Raw genomic sequence first — 21,455 nt, forward strand, 5'->3', positions numbered from 1 at the left:
TCTAGGGATTACAATATGCATACCTAACTTTTCATAGTCTATTTAGAATTAATAGATTACAAATTTCAGCAGAATGTGGAAACCTTGCCACCTTATAGGTCATTTTGCCATCCCCCATTCATGTTATAGTTGTCATACTTAGAGACAGACATCTACAATGGTCTACATCCATTGAAAACCCCATCAGACGATGTTATATTTTTTCCTTTCAAATCTCATGTGAATTTTAAAGAACATAAAAGTAGAAAAAGAGTTTATGATATTTACTTAAATACTTACCATTTTTATCATTCTTCCTTCATTCCTGACATTTCCAATGTGAAATCCATAGTTGCTCTAATTGTTGTTTTTCTATATATGATATTCAGTTTTTCTCTGTTTTCTTTTTTTTTTTTTAAGTTTATCATTCATTTTGAGAGAGAGGGAACATGCTCAGGAGGGGCAGAAAGAGAGGGAGAGAGAGAATTCCAAGTAGGCTCTGCATTGTCAGTGCAAGGAGCAGATGCGGGGCTTAAACACGTGAACCTGTGAGAGCATGACCTGAGCTAAAATCAAGAGTCGGACACTTAATTGACTGAGCCACCCAGGTGCCCCTCTTGCTGCTTTCAAGATAGTTTCTTTGTCATTAGTTTTCAGCAGTTTGGTTATGATGCTTTTGGGAATAGATTTCTTTGAGTTTTTCGTGTTTGGAGAGTTGTGAGCTTCTGGAATCTATAAATGTATGGGTCCCCCCCCCCCTACCTTTTGGAAGTTTTCAGCCATTATTTCTTCAAATATTTTTTTCTGCACCCAATATTTTGTCTTTCTGTCTTCCTTCTGGGACTGGTGTCAGACCTTTTGATGTTTTCCTACAGGTCCCTGACATTCTGTTCATTTTTTTTTCTTTGTTGTTCAGATTAGAGAGTTTCCATTGATTTATCTTCAAGTTCAATGACTCTTCCTCTGCCATTGCCATTCGGATATTGAGTTCATCCAGTGAAATTTTTGTTTCTCTTACTGTATTTTTCAATTCTAAAATCCCTACTTCATTCTCTTTTATATTTTTTCTTTCTCTGTGGAAACTTACTATTTTTCTATTCATTTTAATAGTCTGCATTCCTTCTTAGGTTGTGGTTATAATAGACATTTTTTTCAATTGTGGGGAAAACACATAAAAATTTACCATTTGTAAATTGTAACCATTTATTTTCATCTTAACCATTTTAATTTTTTTTATGATTTTTTTTAAGTAATCTCTACACCCAACATGGGGCCTGAACTAACAACCCCAAGATCAAGAGTCTCATGCTCTACCAACTCAGCCAGGCGCCCCTCATCTTAACCATCTTAAAATGTACAGTTCAGTAGTGTTAACTATATTCATATTGTTGTGCAACAGATCTTTAGACACTTAGGTTGCTTCTATTTCTTGACTACTGTGAATAATGCTTCAATGACCAGGGGTGTGCAAATCTCTCTTTCAGATCCTGCTTTTGATTCTTTTGGATATATACCTGGAAGTGGGATTGCTGAATCATATGGTAGCTCTATTTTTAATTTTTTGAGGAACCTCCATACTGTTTTCCATAGTGGCTGCACTTGACATTCCCACCAACAGAGCACTAGGGTTTCAATTTCTGCATACCCTCATCAATACTTGTTATTTTCTGTTATAGTATATATTTTAAAATTTTTAACGTTTTTATTTGTTTTTGAGAGAGAAGGAGAGAGAGAGAGAGAGAGAGAGAGAGAGAGAGAGAGAGAGAGAGCACACATGAGTGGGGGAGGTAGAGAGAGAAAGAGAGGGAGACACAGAATCTAAAGCAGGCTCCAGGCTCTGAGCTGTCAGCACAGAGCCTGACATGGGGCTTGAACCCACAAACCATGAGATCATGACCCGAGCTGAAGTCAGACACTTAACAGACTGAGCCACCCAGGCACCCGTTTCATTTTTTGATAGTGACCATCCTAATGGGTGTGAGGTGATGTCTCATTGCAGTTTGGATTTTCATTTTTCTAATGATTTCTGATATTAAGCATATTTTCATATTCTTGTTGGCCATTTGTATTTCCTCTTTGCAGAAATGTCTATTCAAGTCTTTTGCTCATTTTTAAATTGGGCTATTTGTTTTGGTCATTGTTATTTTATAACAGTTATTATAAAAGCTTTTGTCTTTTGAGGTGCCTGTGCATCTCATTTGGTTAAGCAAATGACTTCAGCTCAGGTCATGATCTTGCGGTTTGTTGGTTCGAGCCCCACATCAGGCTGTATGCTGACAGCTTAGAGCTGGGAGCCTGCTTTGAATTCCACGTCTCCCTCTTTCTCTGCCCCTTCCTTGCGCAGGCTCTGTCTCTCTCTCTCTCTCTCAAAAATAAATATATATTAAAAAAAACCTTTTGTCTCTTGCAGGATATAGGATTAATATACAGAAGTTAATCAGTTTCTTATATACCAGAATGAACAAACGGAACTTGAAATTAAAAACACAATATTATTTACTTTAACACCCTCAAAAATGAAATACTTAGGTATAAATCTAACAAAATATGTACAAGATCTATAGGAGAAAAAGTATAAAATTCCAATTAATGAAATAAAAGATCTAAATAAATGGAGAGATATTCCATGTTTATGGATAGGAATACTTAATATTGTCAAGATATCAATTTCACCCAACTTTATCTATGGATTCAATGCAATCCCAATCAGAATCCCAGAAGGTTATTTTGTGGATAATGACAAACCGATTATTATTTTTTTAATGTTTATTTGCCTGTTTAGAGAGAGAGAAAGAAAGCATGATTGAGGGAAGAGCAGAGAGAAAGGGAGCAAGAGAATCTCAAGCAGGGCCCATGCCCCAATGCTGGGCCTGATCCCACAAAGCAGGAGACCATGACCCAAGCCAAAATCAAGAGCTGGAGATGCTTAAACAACTGAGCCACCCAGGTGCCCCTTGACAAACTGATCCTAAAGTTTATATTGAAAGACAAAAGGTCCAGAATAGGCAACACATTATTGAAGGTGATGAAAAAAGTTGGAGGGCTGACATTACCCAACTTTAAGACTTACTGTAAAGCTATGGTAATCAAGATAATGTGGTATGGACCAAAGAATAGACAAATAGATCAGTGGAACAGAATAGAGAGCCCAGAAATAGACCCACACAAATATAGCCAACTGATGTTTGACAAATGAATAAGGGTAATACCATGGAGAAAAAAATCTTTTCAACAAATGGTGCCTGAATAACTGGACATCCACATTCAAAACAATCTAGACAGAGACCTTACACATTTCACCAAAATGGACTCAAAATGGATAACAGACCTAAATGTAAAACACAAAGCTGTAAAGTTTCTAGAAGAGAACATATGAGGAATCCCAGATGAATTTGGGTATGAGGATGACTTTTAAGATACAACACCAAAGGCCTGATTTATGAGAAAAATAATTGATATGCTAGACTTCATTAAAATAAAAAATCTGTTCTATGAAAGACAATGTCAAGAGAATGAGAAGACAGACTAGGAGAAAATATTTGCAAAGACACATCTGATAAAGTACATTACCTGAGATTTATGGAGAACTCTTAGAACTTCATAAGACGGCAGACAACTTAATTATAAAATAGGCCAAAGACCTGACCAGACACCTCACCAAAGAAGATATACAAATGGCAAATAAGCATATGAAAAGATGCCCCACATCATATGCCATCAGAGAAATGCAAATTAAAATAAGATACCATCACACACACACACTGGAATGGCCAAAATCCAGAATACTGATGCCACCAAGCATTGGTGTGGGTGTGGAACAAGAGGAACTCTCATGCATTGCTGGTGAGAATGTAAGATAGTACAGCCACATTGGAAGACAGTTTGATAGTTTCTTATAAAACTAAATATACTCTTAAGATACTATCCAGAAATTGTGCTCCTTGGTATTTACCCAAAGGGGTTGAAAACTTACGTCCACACCAAAACATCCACATGGATGTTTATAGCAGCTTTATTCATAATTTAGAAGTAACAGAATAACCAAGATCTCCTTCAGTAGGTGAATGGATAAATAACTGTGGTACATCCAGGCAATGGAATATTATTGAGCACTAAAAAGAAACGAGCTATTTAGCCATGAAAAGACCTGGAGGAAACTTAGTGCGTATTACTAACTAATGACACTCTGGAAAAGACAAAAACTATGGTGGCAGTAAAAAGATCAGTGGTTGCCAGGGTTTGGGGTGGGGAGGGAAAAATAGGTAGAATGCAGAGGACTTTTACAGTAGTGAAAATATTTGTATGAAACCATGTGGTGAATACATGTCATTATACGTTTGTCCAAACCCTCAGAATGTGCAACATCAAGAGTGAACCCTAATGTAAACTCCGGACGTTGGGTGATTATGGTTTGTCAGTGTAAGTCCATCAATTGTAACAAATGTACTATTCTTGTGGGAGATGTTGATAAAGGGGGAAGCTACCACACATGTGCGCGGGCAGGGGTATATGGAAAATCTCTGTACTTTCCCTTCAATTTTGCTGTGAACCTTAAACTCTAGAAAAGATAAAGTCTTTTTTTAAGTTTACTTGTTTATTTTGAGAGAGAGTGCGTGGAGGAGGGGCAGAGAAAGACAGAGGGAGGGAGGGAGAGAGAACCCCAAGCAGGCTCTGCACTGTCAGCGCAGAGCCTGAAGCGGGGTTCAAGCTCACCAACCTTGAGATCATGACCTGAGCTGAAATCAAGAGTTGGTTGCTCAACTGACTGAGCCACCCAGGCACCTGAGTAGTTTTGGATTTTATCTTGGACGCTTTGAATATTACATATATGACGCTGGGTCTTGCTCAAATCCTATGGAGAATGTTGATTTTTTTTTCTTTTTTGGTTTATTTGTTTTTGTTTGGTTGTTGTTTGTTCTGTTTTTGTTTGTTTTAACTGGGAACTGGGGGCACCTGGGTGGCTCAGTTGGTGAAGTGTCCAACTCTTGATCTCAGCTCAGGTCTTGATCTCAGGGTCATGAGTTCAAGCTCCACATTGGGCCCCGTGCTGGGCGTGGAGCCTACTATAAACAAACAAACAAACAAACAAACAAACAAGCAAACAAACAAACAAGATAATGGGGAACTGGCCCAAGTAGGTCCAAACCACAATTGCCTATCTACCTTCTGTGGGCTGTGATTCTAATGGGCTGTAGGCTTTGTCCACATTGTCGCCTGGTGACTGCCGGGAGACTGGGATGGAAGTGAATTAAGGAAGCTGACAAAACACCCCCCCACACACACACACTTTCTGTAATCCGTAGGAACCTCTTTCTTGCTTCTGGGATGAGAAATACATGGTTTCTCTTGGAGTTCTTTTCACCTGCACCTGTTGGATAGCTCCAGGTTTCAAGCTGCCTTTCATTCCTGGCCAGGAGATACCAATGAGGTTAGAATTGGGAAACTTATCTCCAATTTGGTGGTTCTTTGACTTCTGGTTTCCTTCTCCACTAATCGTGCTACCATTTCCTTTTCAGAATCCTTAGAGAGATGTTCCATATATTCTTCCTAGGTTTTAGTTGCATTCAGTTGGAGAAATGGGATGGAATGTATTTTCTCCATTTTGACAAGAATTGCAACTTTCTTTCTTTTTATTACTGAATATTATGTGTTTTTTGGATGTAAGTCATTTGTCAGATATATGTGTTGTGAATGTTTTTCTCTCAGTCTGTGGCTTGCTTATTCAATTTCTTTTTCTTAAAGATTTTATTTTTAAGTAATCTCTACACCCAACTCGGGGCTGGAACTCACAAACCTGAGATCAAGAATTGCATGCTCTACTGACTGAGCCAGCTAGGTGCCCTTAGCCTGTTGAATTTCTTAATGGTGTCTTTTTTATTTTTTAAGTGTTTATTTATGTTTTTCAGAGAGAAAGAGAGAGAGAGAACAAGCTAGGGGCAGAGAGAGAGGGAGACAGAGAATCCCAAGCAGGCTCCATGCCATCAGTGCAGAGCCCGATGCAGGGCTCAAACCCACAAACCATGAGATCATGACCTGAGCTGAAATCAAGAGTCAGAGGCTTAACCCACTGAGCCACCCAGGTGCCCCTCTTAATGGTGTCTTTTGATGAGCAACAGCCTCTTTTTTTTCCCCAAAATTTTATTTAAATTCTAGTTATTTAACATACAGTGCAATATTGGTTTCAGGAGCAAAAAGCCTTTTATTTGATGAGGTCTATTTTATCAAGTTTTTCTTCTGATTCATGCTGTTCTGGTCTTTTGTGAAAAAAACCTTTGTCTACTCCATGTCTGCAAGGATATTCTCCTGTGTTTTCTTTTTTTAACTTCCTTGTCCCCCTGTTTATGGAGTTATAATAACATATAGTATCAGTTTAAGGTGTGTAACATAATGACAATATGTATATGTTGTGAAATGATTACCACAAATAAGTTACTATCCATCACGGCACACAGTGGTAATTGTTTTTCTTGTGATGAGAACTTTTAAGATCTACTCTGTTAGTAACTTTCAAATATACATTACTGTTCTCCATAGTTGCTAATGTTTTCTTTTACAAGCTTTACCATTTAAAAATTTTTTTTTAACTTTTTTTTTTCAACGTTTATTTATTTTTGGGACAGAGAGAGACAGAGCATGAACGGGGGAGGGGCAGAGAGAGAGGGAGACACAGAATCGGAAACAGGCTCCAGGCTCTGAGCCATCAGCCCAGAGCCTGACGTGGGGCTCGAACTCACGGACCTCAAGATCGTGACCTGGCTGAAGTCGGACGCTTAACCGACTGCGCCACCCAGGCGCCCCTAAGCTTTACCATTTTTGCTCTTATGTTTAGGTCTGATCCATTTTGATTTAATTCTGCACATGATGTAAGGTAGAAATCAAGATTCATCATTCCCCTAAATACTTATTTGGTTGTTCCAGCTCTATTCATTGGTTTTTTACTCATATATATTAAAAACTAATTTTATCTTTAATTTTCCTATTTTTAAAATCATTACTTAATGCTTTACATTAAAAGTACAACAAAATCACAAAGTTCATTAAATAATTGTATTTCAATATAATTGATTTCCTTTGTTATCCTAAACTTGTATTTTATGCCATTCAAATTATTATTTTTGAGAATGGGTCTGTCCATAAGCTTTCCAAGATTACCAAAGGTATCTAAGGCACACATATGTTAAGAATCTGTCGTGAGTTGGTTTAAATGCTCATCTGCTGCTTCCTGGTTCTGTGACCTTGGGCACATCACTTAACCTTCATTCATCTTCCATACTTCAACAGATTCAATAAATGTCTATTGAGCACCTACTACCAGCCACTGTATTAAATCTTATGGATCTTAAGGATTTAATACAGACAGATGGAGATAACCTTTCTTAAAATTTCTTTTAATGTTTATTTATTTTTGAGACAGAGAGAGACAGAGCATGAGCTGGGGAGGGGAAGAGAGAGACAGAGGCACAATCCGAAGCAGTGCCCAGGCTCTGAGCTGTCAGCACAGAGCCTGATGCGGAGCTGGAACTCATGAACTATGAAATCATGACCTGAGCCGAAGTCACACGCTTAACAGACTGAGCCACCCAGGCACCCCGGAAAGAAACTTTCTTGTACAAAATTTACAACCGAGTGGGGGAGGCAAACCTGTCAAGGGGTCATTACACAACACTGTGATAAATGCTTTGATAGCAGAAGGACAAAGCTATGGGAACACAGGGTGGGACTCCCAACCCAGACTTGGGGAGTCGGGAAAGATTTCCAGATGAGGATGCTAAACACATCTCAGGGATACGTGGACATTAGCCAAGCAAAGGGGGAGAAGAGCTCTCCAGACAGGAGGATGAACCCTTAGGAGACATGGCAATGGGAATAAAGGATCAGTAACACAAGGCATGACTGCAGAAGGGGTGAGACTGGAGAGTTTTATAACCATCTCAGGGACATTAGCTTCAACCTAAGTGAAATAGGAAGTCCTTGCTGGGTTTTAACCATCGATAGGTAGTGACAGGATCAGAATACATTTTTAAAAATCTACACCAGAGGCATCACCAGTGGAGACAGGGATAATGGTTTGGAGATTATTGGACTAATCTTGGTTAGAGAAAGTGAGTGCATGGGTTGTGGCAATGGGGATGGAGAAGAATGGATATATATGAGACATAATTAGGAGGTAAACTCAATGAAGTGTATATTGGGAGGACTTGGGGAATGAGGAAAATGGGCCATCCCAGATTTCTGGCTGGATCAACAGGATGAATGGTGGTGCCATTCACTGGGAAAAGGGCAGGTTTACAGAACATAAAGTCAGATTAGAATTTATGGGTGTGAAGTGACTGAGTGAGGATGTTCAGCACACGTCTGGCCATATTGGCTAGAAAACTGGAAGAGGGTTTGGGATGGGAAACCATCTGCGTCCATATGGTAAGATGCCATAGGCAGCATTCCTTCTTTCCTCCCGACCTTCGTTCAACATCTGGTTAGGATATACTATATGCTGGATGTTGGGGATACAGCCAGCAGTGAACAAGAAGACTGGTTTTCTGCCCTCAACCAGTTCACCATTTACCTTTCTCAACTTGTTCCTAATCTGTAAACTGAAGACAATGAGATTAAGTGAAATGAGGTGATGTGACGACACCTGCTCTTCCAATTTTTATATTTGTTTCTCGTCCCCAGAGCGGGAAGAGAAGGTACCTCGGTTACTTTTACTTTCGCATCCTTCCCCGCTAGGCTCTTCCGCGCAGGCGCCTTGGAAGGCCCTGGGTGGGGGTGGGGCGGGCCCTAACCTGGGTCTTCTTCCCCGGGGCCAGGACCCGGCCGCGAGAAGGAGCGGGCTGCCCGTGACGTCATCAAACTGCGCAGCCCGCAGGGCGGGACCCGAGCGCGACAGCGCGGCCGGCGGACCTGGCTGGCTTGTGGGGGAAACGAAACTGAGGGAGGAGGCGGCGGCTCTGGCAGCGGCAGGGCCAGGCCTGGTGGAGGAGGCGGCGGCAACGGCGGCCTGACCCCCCCCTCTCCGCTCCCAGGCAGCTCACCCTCTCCCCTCAGCGTGAGTGCCGACGCGCGGCCCGGGGGGAGCGAGCGGGCGGGCGCGCGGGCTCAGCATCCCTCTCCCCTCCACCGCCGCCTCGGCCACGCACCGGCGGTGGTGACCCTCGCCGCCCCTTCTCTCTCCCCTCCTCCTTTCCACCCTCCCCAGCTCCCCACCCGCTCTTCCAGCTCCCGCAGCCCGAGCTGCCGCTGACAAACGTTCCTGCGCACACATTCACACACGTTGTTTTCAAATGAAAAGACTGGCTCGGAGAGATGGGAGCTCATCTCCTCCCTCAGTGGATAGGGGTGGCAGTGCGAAACCGACACCCCGGGAGAGAAGACTGGAGAGGGGATTTGAACCCGTCCCTTGGGGGAGCAGCAGGTAGAACCAGGCCTCTTGCCTTCCACGCAGAAGTTCCCTGCCTGGGCACATTCTTCTGGCCTGTGTCGGTCACTGGAGCAGGGCACTGGTTAAGGTGTGCGGCCTTCCCCTCTCAGGCCTCAGTTTTTTTCCAGTGGAAAATGAGAGCGCTGGAGTAGATGATTTGGAAGGCCCAGATCTAAGATGGTTTGGGGAGGAGCATCAGTGTCTCCTGCCTTTCACACAACTATGTATTCTTTTTTTGCACCCACCGCGACGCAGTCCACGTTGAATTCCGTTGCTTACCATCTCTCAGAGTCGCTAATAATAATCATATGGCCCTTTTACTTTTGTTATGGGCCTTTGGGGGCATTTAAGACGCTGGTTTAAAGTGAAACGTGGTCTTGCTTTCTCTTTGTTCAGTGTCTCCCGTTTTTCTTCCCTGGGATAACCCCTGCCTGTGCCTAGTAAAAGGCTGCTTCCTTAAAGAGGATAAGATTATGCATTGGGTGGGTGGGCTCATCCTTGAGCTGGAGAGAAGTGAAACATGTGATTCGGGGTTTTGTGAGATTGAAGGGATCAGTGATATCTGTGCATTTCATTGCTTTCTTCCTGTTGTGATTCATGTTAAAAGACCATTTTGTGCCTCTGCACCTCCCCTTCCTCAAGGAATTGCAGCCCAGCTGGTCACCCACCTGTTGGCTCCTATGTTTTGAGTTCTTTCTCTTTTCTGAGTCTTAACAGACAGTCAGTTGTGTGTAAACCACACTGTATTCACTACTACTCTTGCTTGCTCTTTGACTTGATCATTCCTTAAAGTTTCTAGATGTAATAATCACTTCATTCCATCGCATTTTTTCCCCCTCATGCTTACCTCCTGTGCCTACACATGGGCATGGGTGATGGTGATGTGGTGCCTGATTGTTTCCATCCTCTTTTCACGGAGGTGTGTTCGTGTTCTTAAAATTATTTTTGTACCTGAGTCCTATGACGTGGCTACTTCTGGTTTCAGTAATTTTCCTACTCTTCTGTTTCCTCAGTCCTGAGTCAACTACTGTTTCCATTCCTTACTCATTAAAAACTTTCCCAATTCTTCCATGCCTTCAAATATCCCGAAATAAACCAAAGCCAGTATTTTTATCATATTATGTAATCCGTTGATTGTCTTGCTAAAATAATAATGGTGATGGAGCCGTCATTCTGGGGTGGTCCCTTCACATTCTGGAGTGGTCGATACTCATCAGGTCCAGTTTACACTGTTGTCATGCATGGCTAGTGTTGTGTGAAAAGTATAGAATGATAAGTTCCCAAGGCCTTTTTTTTTTTTTTCTTCCTTGTGGCCTGTGGAGTTGATCCATGACTTTTTGGTATCTGACACCCTTTCCCTGAGGCCTCTGGGTCTGTAAGCACCACACATTATCCAGTAAAATTAACTGCTATTATTGAAGACGAGCTTGGCTAGCATCCTTCCTGGACTTCAAATTGAGGAAGAGGCTATTCAAGTGCTGGCACTGGAAGCTATTTGGAATTGCCGAATCCCATTCCATTGATGACTTTTACCTTGGAATCCCTGCTCTGATCCTAGTGGCTCTGACAAGGGCAGCTGACTATCTGGATTTATGGTTGCAGTAACAATGAGGAGGAGAAATGATCCAGAATGCACTGCCCCTATCAAGAAACAGAAGAAAAGAGTTGCAGAGCTTGCCCTGAACCTCAGCTCTACGTCTGATGACGAACCTCCCTCTTCTGTCAATCACGCAGCAAAAGGTATGCTTGCCCATGTGATGTGAGGCCACTGGCCATCTGGTTATTTGAATCCCTGGTGCCTGAATTGGGCAGAACACAGTCCACTGCCCCTTGAGGGAAATTAGGCAAGTTCTACTGAGAGTTGTTGGCTATAGCTTCTCTTGCTTCTGTCATTCTTCTACTAGGAATGGGCAACTTGTTTTAAATAAAAAAATTGGAATTTTGACAGTAGTGCCTTAGTTCTGCTGCTGGCCTTTCAGCAGGTGGCACTCTTTTGCTGCCTTAAGCCTGTTGGAAGTAGTGGTGAGCATTGAGTGCCCTGTGCTCTTAATTGCTGTTAGTGATCCTGGGGCTCTTTCACAGGGGATGGGCTCTGCTGTAGTGATCTGGCCTAATTCCCCTCAGGTTTTTGTATTCTGTTTTCTCAATTCCTTCAGCATGTGTGACCAGAAACACCTAAACGAATTGGAGCATCCTGTGCTCACTATTGACGTTAAACTCAAAAGATTTCACTGATCTGGTTGAAACTGACATTTGCTTTGCCTGTTTTTTAGGGTTATGGACATTCACAGTTTCCATAGGTAACCTTCTGTGAGAAATTGTAAGGTGCCTACGAGCTTGCCTCAGATACCAAGCAACTAGAAGTAGTTCCACTTACATTTACCTTGACTTTCCAGCTGTATTTCCTAGGGCTACTGTAACAAATTACCACAAACTGGGTGGCTTAAAACAACAAATTTATTCTCCATAGTTCTGGAGGCTCCATGTCTGAAATCAAGGTGTCGGCAGGGCTGTGCTCCCTCCTAAGTCTCTTGGGAAGAATCCTTCCTTGCCTCTTCTAGCTTCTGGTAGTTGCTGGCAGTCCTTGGTGTTCTTGGCTTATAGCAGCATAACTCCAGTCTGCCTCTGACTTCCCTCTGTGTGTGTGTGCATATTTTCCTTTATAACGACATCAGTCATTGGATCAGGGCCCACCCTAATCTAGTATGACCTCATTTTAATTTGATTACATCTGCAAAGACCATATTTCCAAATCTCACATTCCCAGGTGCTGAGTGGATATAGCTTTTTGGAGGGACGCTAGTCCAGTATACCAGCCATCTTTGCTGGATCACTGGTAAATTAGAATGAAATTTGGTGACAGATTGGTGACTGAAAGGGTGTGAAGCATCCTTTGAGAGTGGTAGGAAATACAGTTTACAAGTGGTAGACTAATTGAAGGACAGTTACTCATCGGTTGTACTGAGAAGCTGGTTCCGAGAGGAGAAGCTTGACTGGCAGTAGAGCTGAAGCATTTGGTGCAGCTGTGGTCCCGGTTGACTAAGAGACTCATAACCTTGTGTGTGGAGATACGTTTGCCTTTAAAGTTGTCATAGTAGCTTCCATTCCAGGTAGCTGAGAAAGGCTGTATGTAATTGAGGTTACTAAGTGGGAAGGCAAAAACGTACTGGGTGCATTGGTTCGAGGGATTGTTGAAGAAAGGGAGTTTTGCTTTTCACCTGGGATTTGAGCAGCTTGGTGAAAGTAGAGTCTCCTTAGGTAGAACTCTGGGTTATTGGGAGCGATGGCCTACAAGAGAGGAAGGGAAAGCACGTCTGTGCTTTCACAATTTCTCAAACGCTTTTCACATTTCTCAGATGTGCTCGGGTGCTGGCAGTATTTAGGTCTAAGCGGTTCTCGGGGGACATCTCTTTGAGGTAAGGAGAGGGCAACGCCCAGGTAGAGGAAGGTACATGGTTAAGGATCTTATAAGGGAACCAGTCTGACTTAAATTTCAAGCTTTTAAAATGGACTGAATTGAGATTACCCAACTCCCCCCTGCATCCCCCTTAATTGCACCAAATAGCTTTAACCTTTTCTGGAAGTAGCGCCATATGATTCAGTTAGGATTGGCTATTGCTGTTGTGTGTACAGAATGGAAGTCTGGATGTGGCCAGTACCTTGTATGTGTCTGGCAGTAGGCCATTTGGTCCTTTTCATTTTTCAGGAAAAGAGGCGGGAGGCAGAGGCAAAGAAACATTGTGAGATTTCCCTGGTTTAGCTTATTTTAAGAAGGGGCAGCTCCACGTCACAAAAACTGAGGGCTGGAGTCTGGTGTCTTCATCAGCAAGATTGCTTTCTGTGCTGCCCTCACCCCACCTCCCGCATGGAATAAGTGCTTAATAAATATTCACCGAATAGAATTGATACAAGTACCAGTAGCATCTTTTCCAAGAAGCTTAAAATGCTTCACCTCTTTCATTTTGCCTATCCTCCTCCATTCTGTAGAAGATCATTTCATTAAGTACTTAGCATTTATATCATTTCCGTTCTGTATTGGCTTTTCTTAGGTGTCCCCTGGACGGTGTGCCCTGGTAGTTTACTGTCTTTCCAGAAACTACATTTGCTGAGGTTTATATACAGCTTTCCTAGTGAGGTCATTGCATTAAAGCAAATGTGTTTCCTTTTGCTTCAACCACTTCTACCTGAACATACTGTTGAACAGATGACTGAAAAATGCTCTTTAGGGAGTACAAATAGAAAAACAAAATATAGTAGTTACTGTTTTTGTCTTTCTGTGCTTTCTTGTGCTTTCTGTCTTTATTTGTGTTTTGTCTGCTACTTCAGTGCAGTGACTCATTAATAGATCTATTTAGTTTAATCAGTGTGTTTATTTTACTTTATTGACAAGGTAACTGCATTGCCTGGTCAGAGATTGACATTTGACCAGAGTAAAGGAAAAAAGGGATATTATTGTAATGGCCACTGTGGCATCATGTGTTCTTTTGAGTTTTGTTTTGTTAAGTTTATTCATTTTTGAAAGAGGGAGAGAGACAGAGTGTGAGCAGGGGAGGAGCAGAGAGAGACTGAGACACAGAATCCAAAGCCGGCTCCAGGCTCTGAGCTGTCAGCACAGAGCCTGACATGGGGCTCGAACTCCCTAACCGCGAGATCATGACCTGAGCTGAAGATGGATGCTCAACCAGCTGAGCCACCCAGGTGCCCCTCTTTTGAGTATTTTAAGAGGACTTTGAAGGATTTTTAAGCCTAAATAAACTTGGAAATTTGCTATTAAGTAACAACCTTTTGAAGTAAGAAGAGGCAGGTGGAGGTCATTTTGTTCTTTTTAGTTGTTTCTCTCAGGGAAAATGTGGTCTAGGCTCCAAGACAGTTTCCTTTTCTCTTTAGCTGTGTGTGTATCCATTGCGGGCTCCTGGCCCTCCCACAGCGTGTTGCTTTGGATGTTGCCAGGCCCTTTTGCTGGCACCACACTAGTAGCGTCTTCCCCTCCACCAGGTTTAATTCTTCCCTAAATAGGCTATTTTCCCTGAAACACCATCGCTTTCCTGTCAGCCCAGATTCATGACCTTAATCAAAAACTTCCTTTATCGGTATCTGCTTAAATTGCTCTAACGAGTTACCATTTGTCTGGCATGAAGGAGAAATTGAGTCTTTAAACAGGAGTGAGTGTATTCCAAAGCAGTTGTTAGGCAGGATGCGATATTTATTAAAATCCATAATTTATTCTTCTGTATCTGTGTGCTGCTCACCTTGGCCGTTAGTGGCTGGAACTGCCTCTCTATATGTGTTGTCACTCTCACTTTTAATCTTGGCTTGTTTGCCCTACTGTTCTATTGCCATGTAAAAAATTCTGCCCTACTGTTGTATTGCTATGTGAAAAATTTTGAACTTTTCTTCTTTAAAATGACTTAAGAGTAATGATTTCTATCAGGTAGAGAAGAATTCTTAAATGAAAACTCTAAATAATGTTTTGGGCTCTCTGCTAGGTTTTAGAAGGGGAGCTCCTGGGGAGGTAAATGGGAGTGCCACCCAGCTTTGGCAAGTTCTTAATGAAACTAATCATTTTAATAGACTGACCTTATTACTCCTGTTAATTTATATCTTCATTACAAAATTGTCTGCCCAGTGTTTGCTAAATTCTTATCAGTCTTGGGAGGCTAAATCTCCTCTTTAGTTACTGCTGCAGCAATGACAGTTGTCTCCTTTTCATCTGAAGAGAGTGGCCCCAAAGGCCCAGGGGTAAAATGGGTAGTGACTGTGGCAGTCTGTGGACATCAGGATTAATCCAGGCAACTTGGTCTTAAATCATGGCAGGCTAAGAATTGGCTTCAAATACTGCATGAAATAAAAGAAATAAGGCTTATCCAAGACACTTCTTGATCTCACAAATGCCTAGTAAGGTGATATTTTAGCTCCCATTAACCTGACTCTCAGAACCATGTAGACAGCTGCATGCTAGGTAACGCCTAAGGAAGAGGAACGGAGTGGAAAGGTAACTTGTGCCAGAATCTGGTGCTGGTAGTTTGCACCAGAGTCACCACTGATTTGCCTGATAAGCCTTCCCCTCAAATTTGGTTCTCCCTGTCATTTTGGTCCAAGAATGTTATGAAGACAAAAAAGACAAAAGATTTCTCTTTGAGATTTGAGGGTGGTGTGTGCCCTGCATGCCCAGGAATGATATTCATACCATTGATGAGTGACCACAGATGGGTCCTCAAGCAAACCTGAGAGCCTGCAACTCTAACTGGAGCTAGACCAAGGGCACACTCTCCTTTGGTGAGGATACCAGGTTTTCCTAACTTGTCGTAGGTAGGCCTATGAATCCCCAGAGAGCTGGTGAACGGAGTAGTAACTGATTTAACATTGTAGCTTCTGGTTAGTCAGGACTCTGAATCCCTGGGCTACACAGAAAGAAACTTAAGGGCTGTGCTTAGGGACCTGCCCACATACCACCTCTTTCTGTATCATTTGGTACAGGTTGAAGGCATGGAAACAGTTGAGTAAAGAGAATTTCACCTTTGGAAGCACAATTCTTTAGTATGTGGACACTGTGCTATAGAGTGTATCTGTTTCCTTTATGTGAGAGAATAGGTGAGAAACCCAGGGTTAGTCTTGAGCCACTCGAGAGGTCTTCCTCTTTAGATCTTGCTGCCCTCTGAAGATTGGTCTAAAAAGAAACTGGGTTTTTCTCAAGGTGTGGAATGGTACTTTATTTCTTTATAGCTTTATTTATTTATTTTTTTAAACTCAAATGTATTCTTTTTTTTTTTTTTTTTTTTTGAGAGAGTATGTGTGTGCCAGTGAGGGAGGGGTAGAGGCGGGGCTTGGTGGGGAGAGAGAGAGAAAATATCCCACGAGAGGAGGAGAGAGAGAGAGGCAGGACTTCCTCTTTTTTTTTTTTTTTTTTTTACCCAAAGCAGGGCTCGTGTTCACCTCAAGCAGGGCTCATGCTCACCCGATGTGGGACTCGAACTCACGAACTGTGAGATCATGACCTGAGCCGAAGTCAGATGCTTAACAACTGAGCCACTCAGGCGCCCTCTAATGAATATATTCTTATTTCTCACACAGAAAATGTAGACAAGTGCAAAACAGAAAATAAATATAACCTCACCTCACAGTTTCCATGGTTACTCATTGTTCTGGGTCTTTCCTTCTGAGTGGCATTCTCTGGCACTCTGTGACATGTGCTGCATTGGTCTGTGTAAGCAAGTCAGTTCCTTTTTGAGAGAATTGGAGAAACCTTAAGAGGAAAGGGTAGATTTGATAACCTCTTATATAGGACGTTCTCAACCAAAATTTCTCCTTGCTAACTGCTTAGGAACCAGAATGTTGGTTTTAAGTTTATTCTGTTTTTTTCAAACATGTTCATAGGACTTTTCTTTATGTTGCAAAATGCTGTATCCTTGAAAGAAAAGAAATGCATATTTAGTTATCTGATTTTTATTTATTATTACTAAATTTTTTTTTTCATGGGCCAATCTAAGTTATTCATTTAAGCCATCTCCTGCCATAAGCAAAGGGACTCAAGATCAGTGTACCAGCCATCATCTGATACAAGTAAGGAAGGTGGGCTTAAGGTCCTATATACTTTTCTGGTCCTTGTGCTGAGTCATGGTCTAAGCCAGTGCTGTGGTCCCCACGGGGCAGTGGTCCAGGTTCTCTTTATTCATCCTCATAGCTAGTGGGAAGTGAATTCATGTGAGAGTTATGGAATAGAGTATGATTACCATCTCCCCACGGAAAGGGCTTGGACCTGATGTGGAAATGGGGGTAGGTGATGAACTCCCCATCTCTCGTGCTCTCCATGATACGACTTCAGGAAGATGTTCAGCATGCTCACTTCCACACTGGGGAGCCCTACAGAGTGGGTGAGGGCCTTACACGTGCAGGCTGAGCCCTCCTTGCCATGTGTGCCATCTGACATGGACCACCCCAGTTGTGCCCTGGACCAACCCAGTGGCCTAGAGACCCGTACCCAGCTGCTGCCACCATTTTCAACCAGGACCTTAGCTATCTGATTTTTAAACTCTGAGGGTAGAGTTATTACTTTAGGGGAGTGCCCCATTATATATAGCATGGACCTTTTATAGAACAGGTTCTGAACCAGAGTGGTTGTCTGATCAATTAAACAATACCAGTGTTTTGTTTTCTGACAGATCTGACACATGTCCTATTTCAGCCTACTGGTGGGAGTGGTGGGGGAATGGGCTTTGTTAAGTAATAGTCCAAGGAAGGCCCAATTCTCTGTGAAGGTATAGGCATTTCACACTCATGCTTAAACTTTTTGTTCTTACTTAACCTTTTTAAAAAAAAAAGTTTAAAGACTTAATTTAAACAATTTTTATGGCATTAGGTCATAAAGCAGCTTTTTTAAAAACCATCTTTGTTAGAGTTTTAACAGTAAAACAAAGTTAAATGTACCTAAGTGAGACATGAAGCCATTCTTGGCAATACTGTACATTTTGTCCCGTGGGTATTACTATTTTCAAGTTTTCTCCTCTATATGAAACTATTGAAGGGAAAATTTATGTTGCAATTTCTAGATTACTTTGTACATGTCTCATTCTATAGACAAATGTATTCGTAGTTAATACATTAAGACCATAAATCAAGGCTTAAAATTTTTCTTTAAATTCACTGCAGTGAGTACTTAATTTTTGTTAAATGGAAAGATTCAGTCCAGGTGTTGGAGATGGGATGTGGAGTGTGACACAGTTCTTGCTCTCTGGGAGTGACCCTGTCCTAGTATTTGTGATGAGGGCTGGGCTGATAGTGCTGCTGCTGCTGCTGCTGGGGCACGGTGGGAGGGAGAATCAGGCCTGGGGTGCAGGAGGAAGGCTTGGCTCTTCTCAAATGTTCACCCTTAGTGAGTTTGTGTTCTCACGGGGAAGTGGGCGGATCAATGCAGATAGGCTTTAGAATTATGACGTCATTGCAAGTTACGAATACCTGAATAGTGACCATCTTGGGTTTTTGAAGAATTGTTTTACCCGAGTGCCTTTCCTTAACAAGCAGCCAGGCTTTGACTCCGCATCTCTTCTCCGGGACTTCCTTTCTTCCTTAAGAGAATTGTGTCAGTCACTTTCTTTTTCACATTTATTTAAAATTTTAATAGGTAATATATTCACATGGTTCATAAATCAAAAATATAAAAAGATAGTAAGTATAAACTCCAGTGATCTAAAATGTAAATCAAATGTCATGTCTTTCACTTGTTCCAAGTAATCATTTTGGCATTCTGTCTCCATGCCTCAACTCCGCATATGTGGATAATCACTTTTATTGGTCTTTTTGTACATCTTTCCTTCCAAAAGCTCTTTGTGCAATTACAAGAAATATAAATATATATTCTTATTTTCTCTTTAGTATAGACTTAGGATGCCATGTGTCATGCATATGGTCTAGCTCTTCTGTTACTCATTTGACAGTATGTCCTGGTGATCTGTTCATTTCAGTACATAGAGCAGACACTCCCAAGTGTTGTGTTTTTTTGTTTTTTTTTTTTTGATTCTTGGCACCCTCAGTGCTCCCTTAACTTTTTTCACCATGCTCCTAGACCAAAAGAAATACCTAAAAGTTCGTATTATTAATATTTAGGTCTAAGTAACAAGCATTTCTAGTCTAACAACTAGTACATGTTTGAAAGCATAATACATGTAAGCTGGAAAAAAATTTTTTTATTTTATTCTTAAATAAGTACAGTTACTTATTAATGAAATGTGTATACCGTTGAGCACTGTACAACACCTCAAGCCTTGGGATGAGATTAGACACCACCACCCTCATTTTCTGTCTTGCATTCTTTGTGGCTAGCAATTTATACCATTTTCAATGGGAATATGCAGAAATTGATAAGTTTTTGAGATACGGTCCATTTCCAAATTTGGTTGGGTTTGTCTGAGAAACTACCTGAATAAAATTACATCAGGTTGAAATCGCTTTCAATTTAAGACATTCATGTATCTATAAAAGAGAGGGTAAGAGCCAGACAGACATAGTGAATAGAGTGTGAGTCATCCCACTTTGAGCCAGGACACAGGTAACCGACCACTTCTGGCAGCTGCTAAGGTGGGTCTTATTTGGAGTCCTTTGGTAACGAGGTGGTTGACCATGAAGATAATGGTTTAGCTTATTTAGGCCACCAGCTTCCTCCTGAAGCATTTAGGTGTAGCTCCTCTGCTGTTTGCCTTAGTTGATGCTGCTGCATAAGCACCTTTCCTCTTCCCTGTCCTTCCTTTCTTTTCCCCCTTCCTGCTCTTTTTCCTTCTTCCCACCCTTCTTTTTTCCCTTGCTCTTCTTCTACCTCTTCTCTGGGGCAGTGTGGTAGATCTGCTCTCTTACCTATATGTTTGAAGGACTGTGAAAACAAAGGAAACCAGGAGATTAAGCAATCAGAAACTGTTAGTCCCATGATAAAATTGTTGAAAATGGAGCTCGGTATCAGTGTTTGGAAGTTGATGTTCAAATAATAAACAAATTTCAATAAATACATTTTATATTTGACAGTGTACTTCCAAACACTGGTTTCATTTAACTTTCATACAACCCCATGAGGTAGGTATTATCATCTCAGTTTTGTGGGGGAGAAATTGAAAGGATGGGAAAGGACACCTGTTATTTCTGAGCTCCCATCGTGTGTCAAGTACTATTAGGAACTTTGAGTGACTTGCTGACGTTAACATAGTAAGAGGTAGAGAATACGTTTGACCCTGGGTCATTTAATGAACTTTATGTGTGCGATGCGTAAACTGAACACTAGTTGAATAAATGAAACCTGGACTTCTAGAGGATACTTTGTGCCATAAGCTCACCTAAACAGTTTCTTTTCTTCTTTTCCAGCATCTACCACGAGCCTAAGTGGGTCTGACAGTGAGACTGAGGGGAAGCAACACAGCTCTGACTCTTTTGACGATGCGTTCAAAGCAGACTCCCTTGTGGAGGGAACTTCTTCTCGCTATTCCATGTATAATAGTGTCTCCCAGAAGCTTATGGTATGTCAGTGCTCGGGTTGGGTTTCTAAAGCTCCACCAGCAGAGTAAGAGAAGGGAAATTGTATTGGTATGAAAAGAAGAAAAGCTAGGCATGAGTTTTTCCTCTGCTTTTCAGCCACTGAAATTTAGTAGAGAGAGTGTGGCCCCCTTCTTAATAGAACTGTCACATTTGAATCATCCATGGTAAGTGGCTGCACAAGCCTGCTTCTTCTGTCCTGTCCAGAGCTGGATCACTCTTTGGTCTCCCTAGTAATGAAAGCTTATTGTAAGTACATGTGAACATACTTCCCTACACATAGATGTGTGTGGATGGGTAAAGAGGCTTCATGCTGTGAATTTTTGCTCTAGTGAGTAATCTCAAGAGAAATGACTAAAATCCTGCTCACTCTCAGATGCCTAAAATAAGTGGGAGCAGAACAGTCTTTTATATTATTTCGAAAAGAAGGTCCGGTTCTCCTTCCCAATTTCTATACTCCATTGATATATCAGAAGAAGGAAAGCGACCAGGAAGACCTGCTTGCTTTCCTTATCAAACGTTAGTGCACAAAGGTTAGGGAAATTCAAGTTTGCTTTCTGACTAGAAATATTAATATTATAGTTAACCCCTCCATTTTCTTTTGGATTCATTTAAGAGTAAGAATTGCAACTTCTGAAGTCATAGTCTGGATTCTAGTCTGGGGGGCCACAAACTTTGGGGAAGTGGACAGTGGGGAGGTTTGTAGCTCAGTCAGCCTTTTTGACTTGGGGAGAGATTTGTGGCTACTGTAGGAATTCTGTCCAGTTCTTGAGTTGGTAATGCTCCTTCCAAAGGGAATATAGACCCTCAAGGAGGAACTATGTTTTCTTAGGACTGGAGTTCTTTTATTAGATAAGGGTGCTTGGGTTTGGGATTTGGGTTTCTGATTTTGGGGCATATAACTAGGCCCAGTGACTCAGGGGTTTAGCGTGAGCTTATGGACAATGGTGACATTTAAAAAACATTCCTGTCCAGTATCTTATGGTACCTTCCATACCTCAGTTTTACATGAAGTGATTTTTCAGTTAATATCTTGATTAAGTGGGCT

The 21,455-nt window shown here is 41.7% G+C and overlaps 1 protein-coding gene and 1 pseudogene across 3 annotated transcripts in view; one reads left to right on the top strand and one right to left on the bottom strand.

Moving 5' to 3' along the window:
- LOC125165540 (cytochrome c oxidase subunit 6A1, mitochondrial-like) overlaps positions 1-18,364 on the bottom strand; it is a 32,484-nt pseudogene extending 14,120 nt beyond the window's left edge.
- CMTR1 (cap methyltransferase 1) overlaps positions 8,762-21,455 on the top strand; it is a 50,476-nt gene continuing 37,782 nt past the window's right edge. Inside the window, exons 1-3 of one of the 3 annotated variants that reach the window (XM_047859107.1) lie at positions 8,762-9,025; positions 10,956-11,137; positions 20,240-20,391. In XM_047859107.1, the coding sequence (XP_047715063.1) occupies positions 10,990-11,137; positions 20,240-20,391 (300 nt within the window). In that variant the 5' untranslated portion in view covers positions 8,762-9,025; positions 10,956-10,989. The remainder of the gene's footprint in view (positions 9,026-10,955; positions 11,138-20,239; positions 20,392-21,455) is intronic. The other 2 variants (XM_047859105.1, XM_047859106.1) reach the window with 2 other exon arrangements.

Source organism: Prionailurus viverrinus, chromosome B2 (genome assembly GCF_022837055.1).
Source record: "Prionailurus viverrinus isolate Anna chromosome B2, UM_Priviv_1.0, whole genome shotgun sequence".
Lineage (NCBI taxonomy): Eukaryota > Metazoa > Chordata > Mammalia > Carnivora > Felidae > Prionailurus > Prionailurus viverrinus.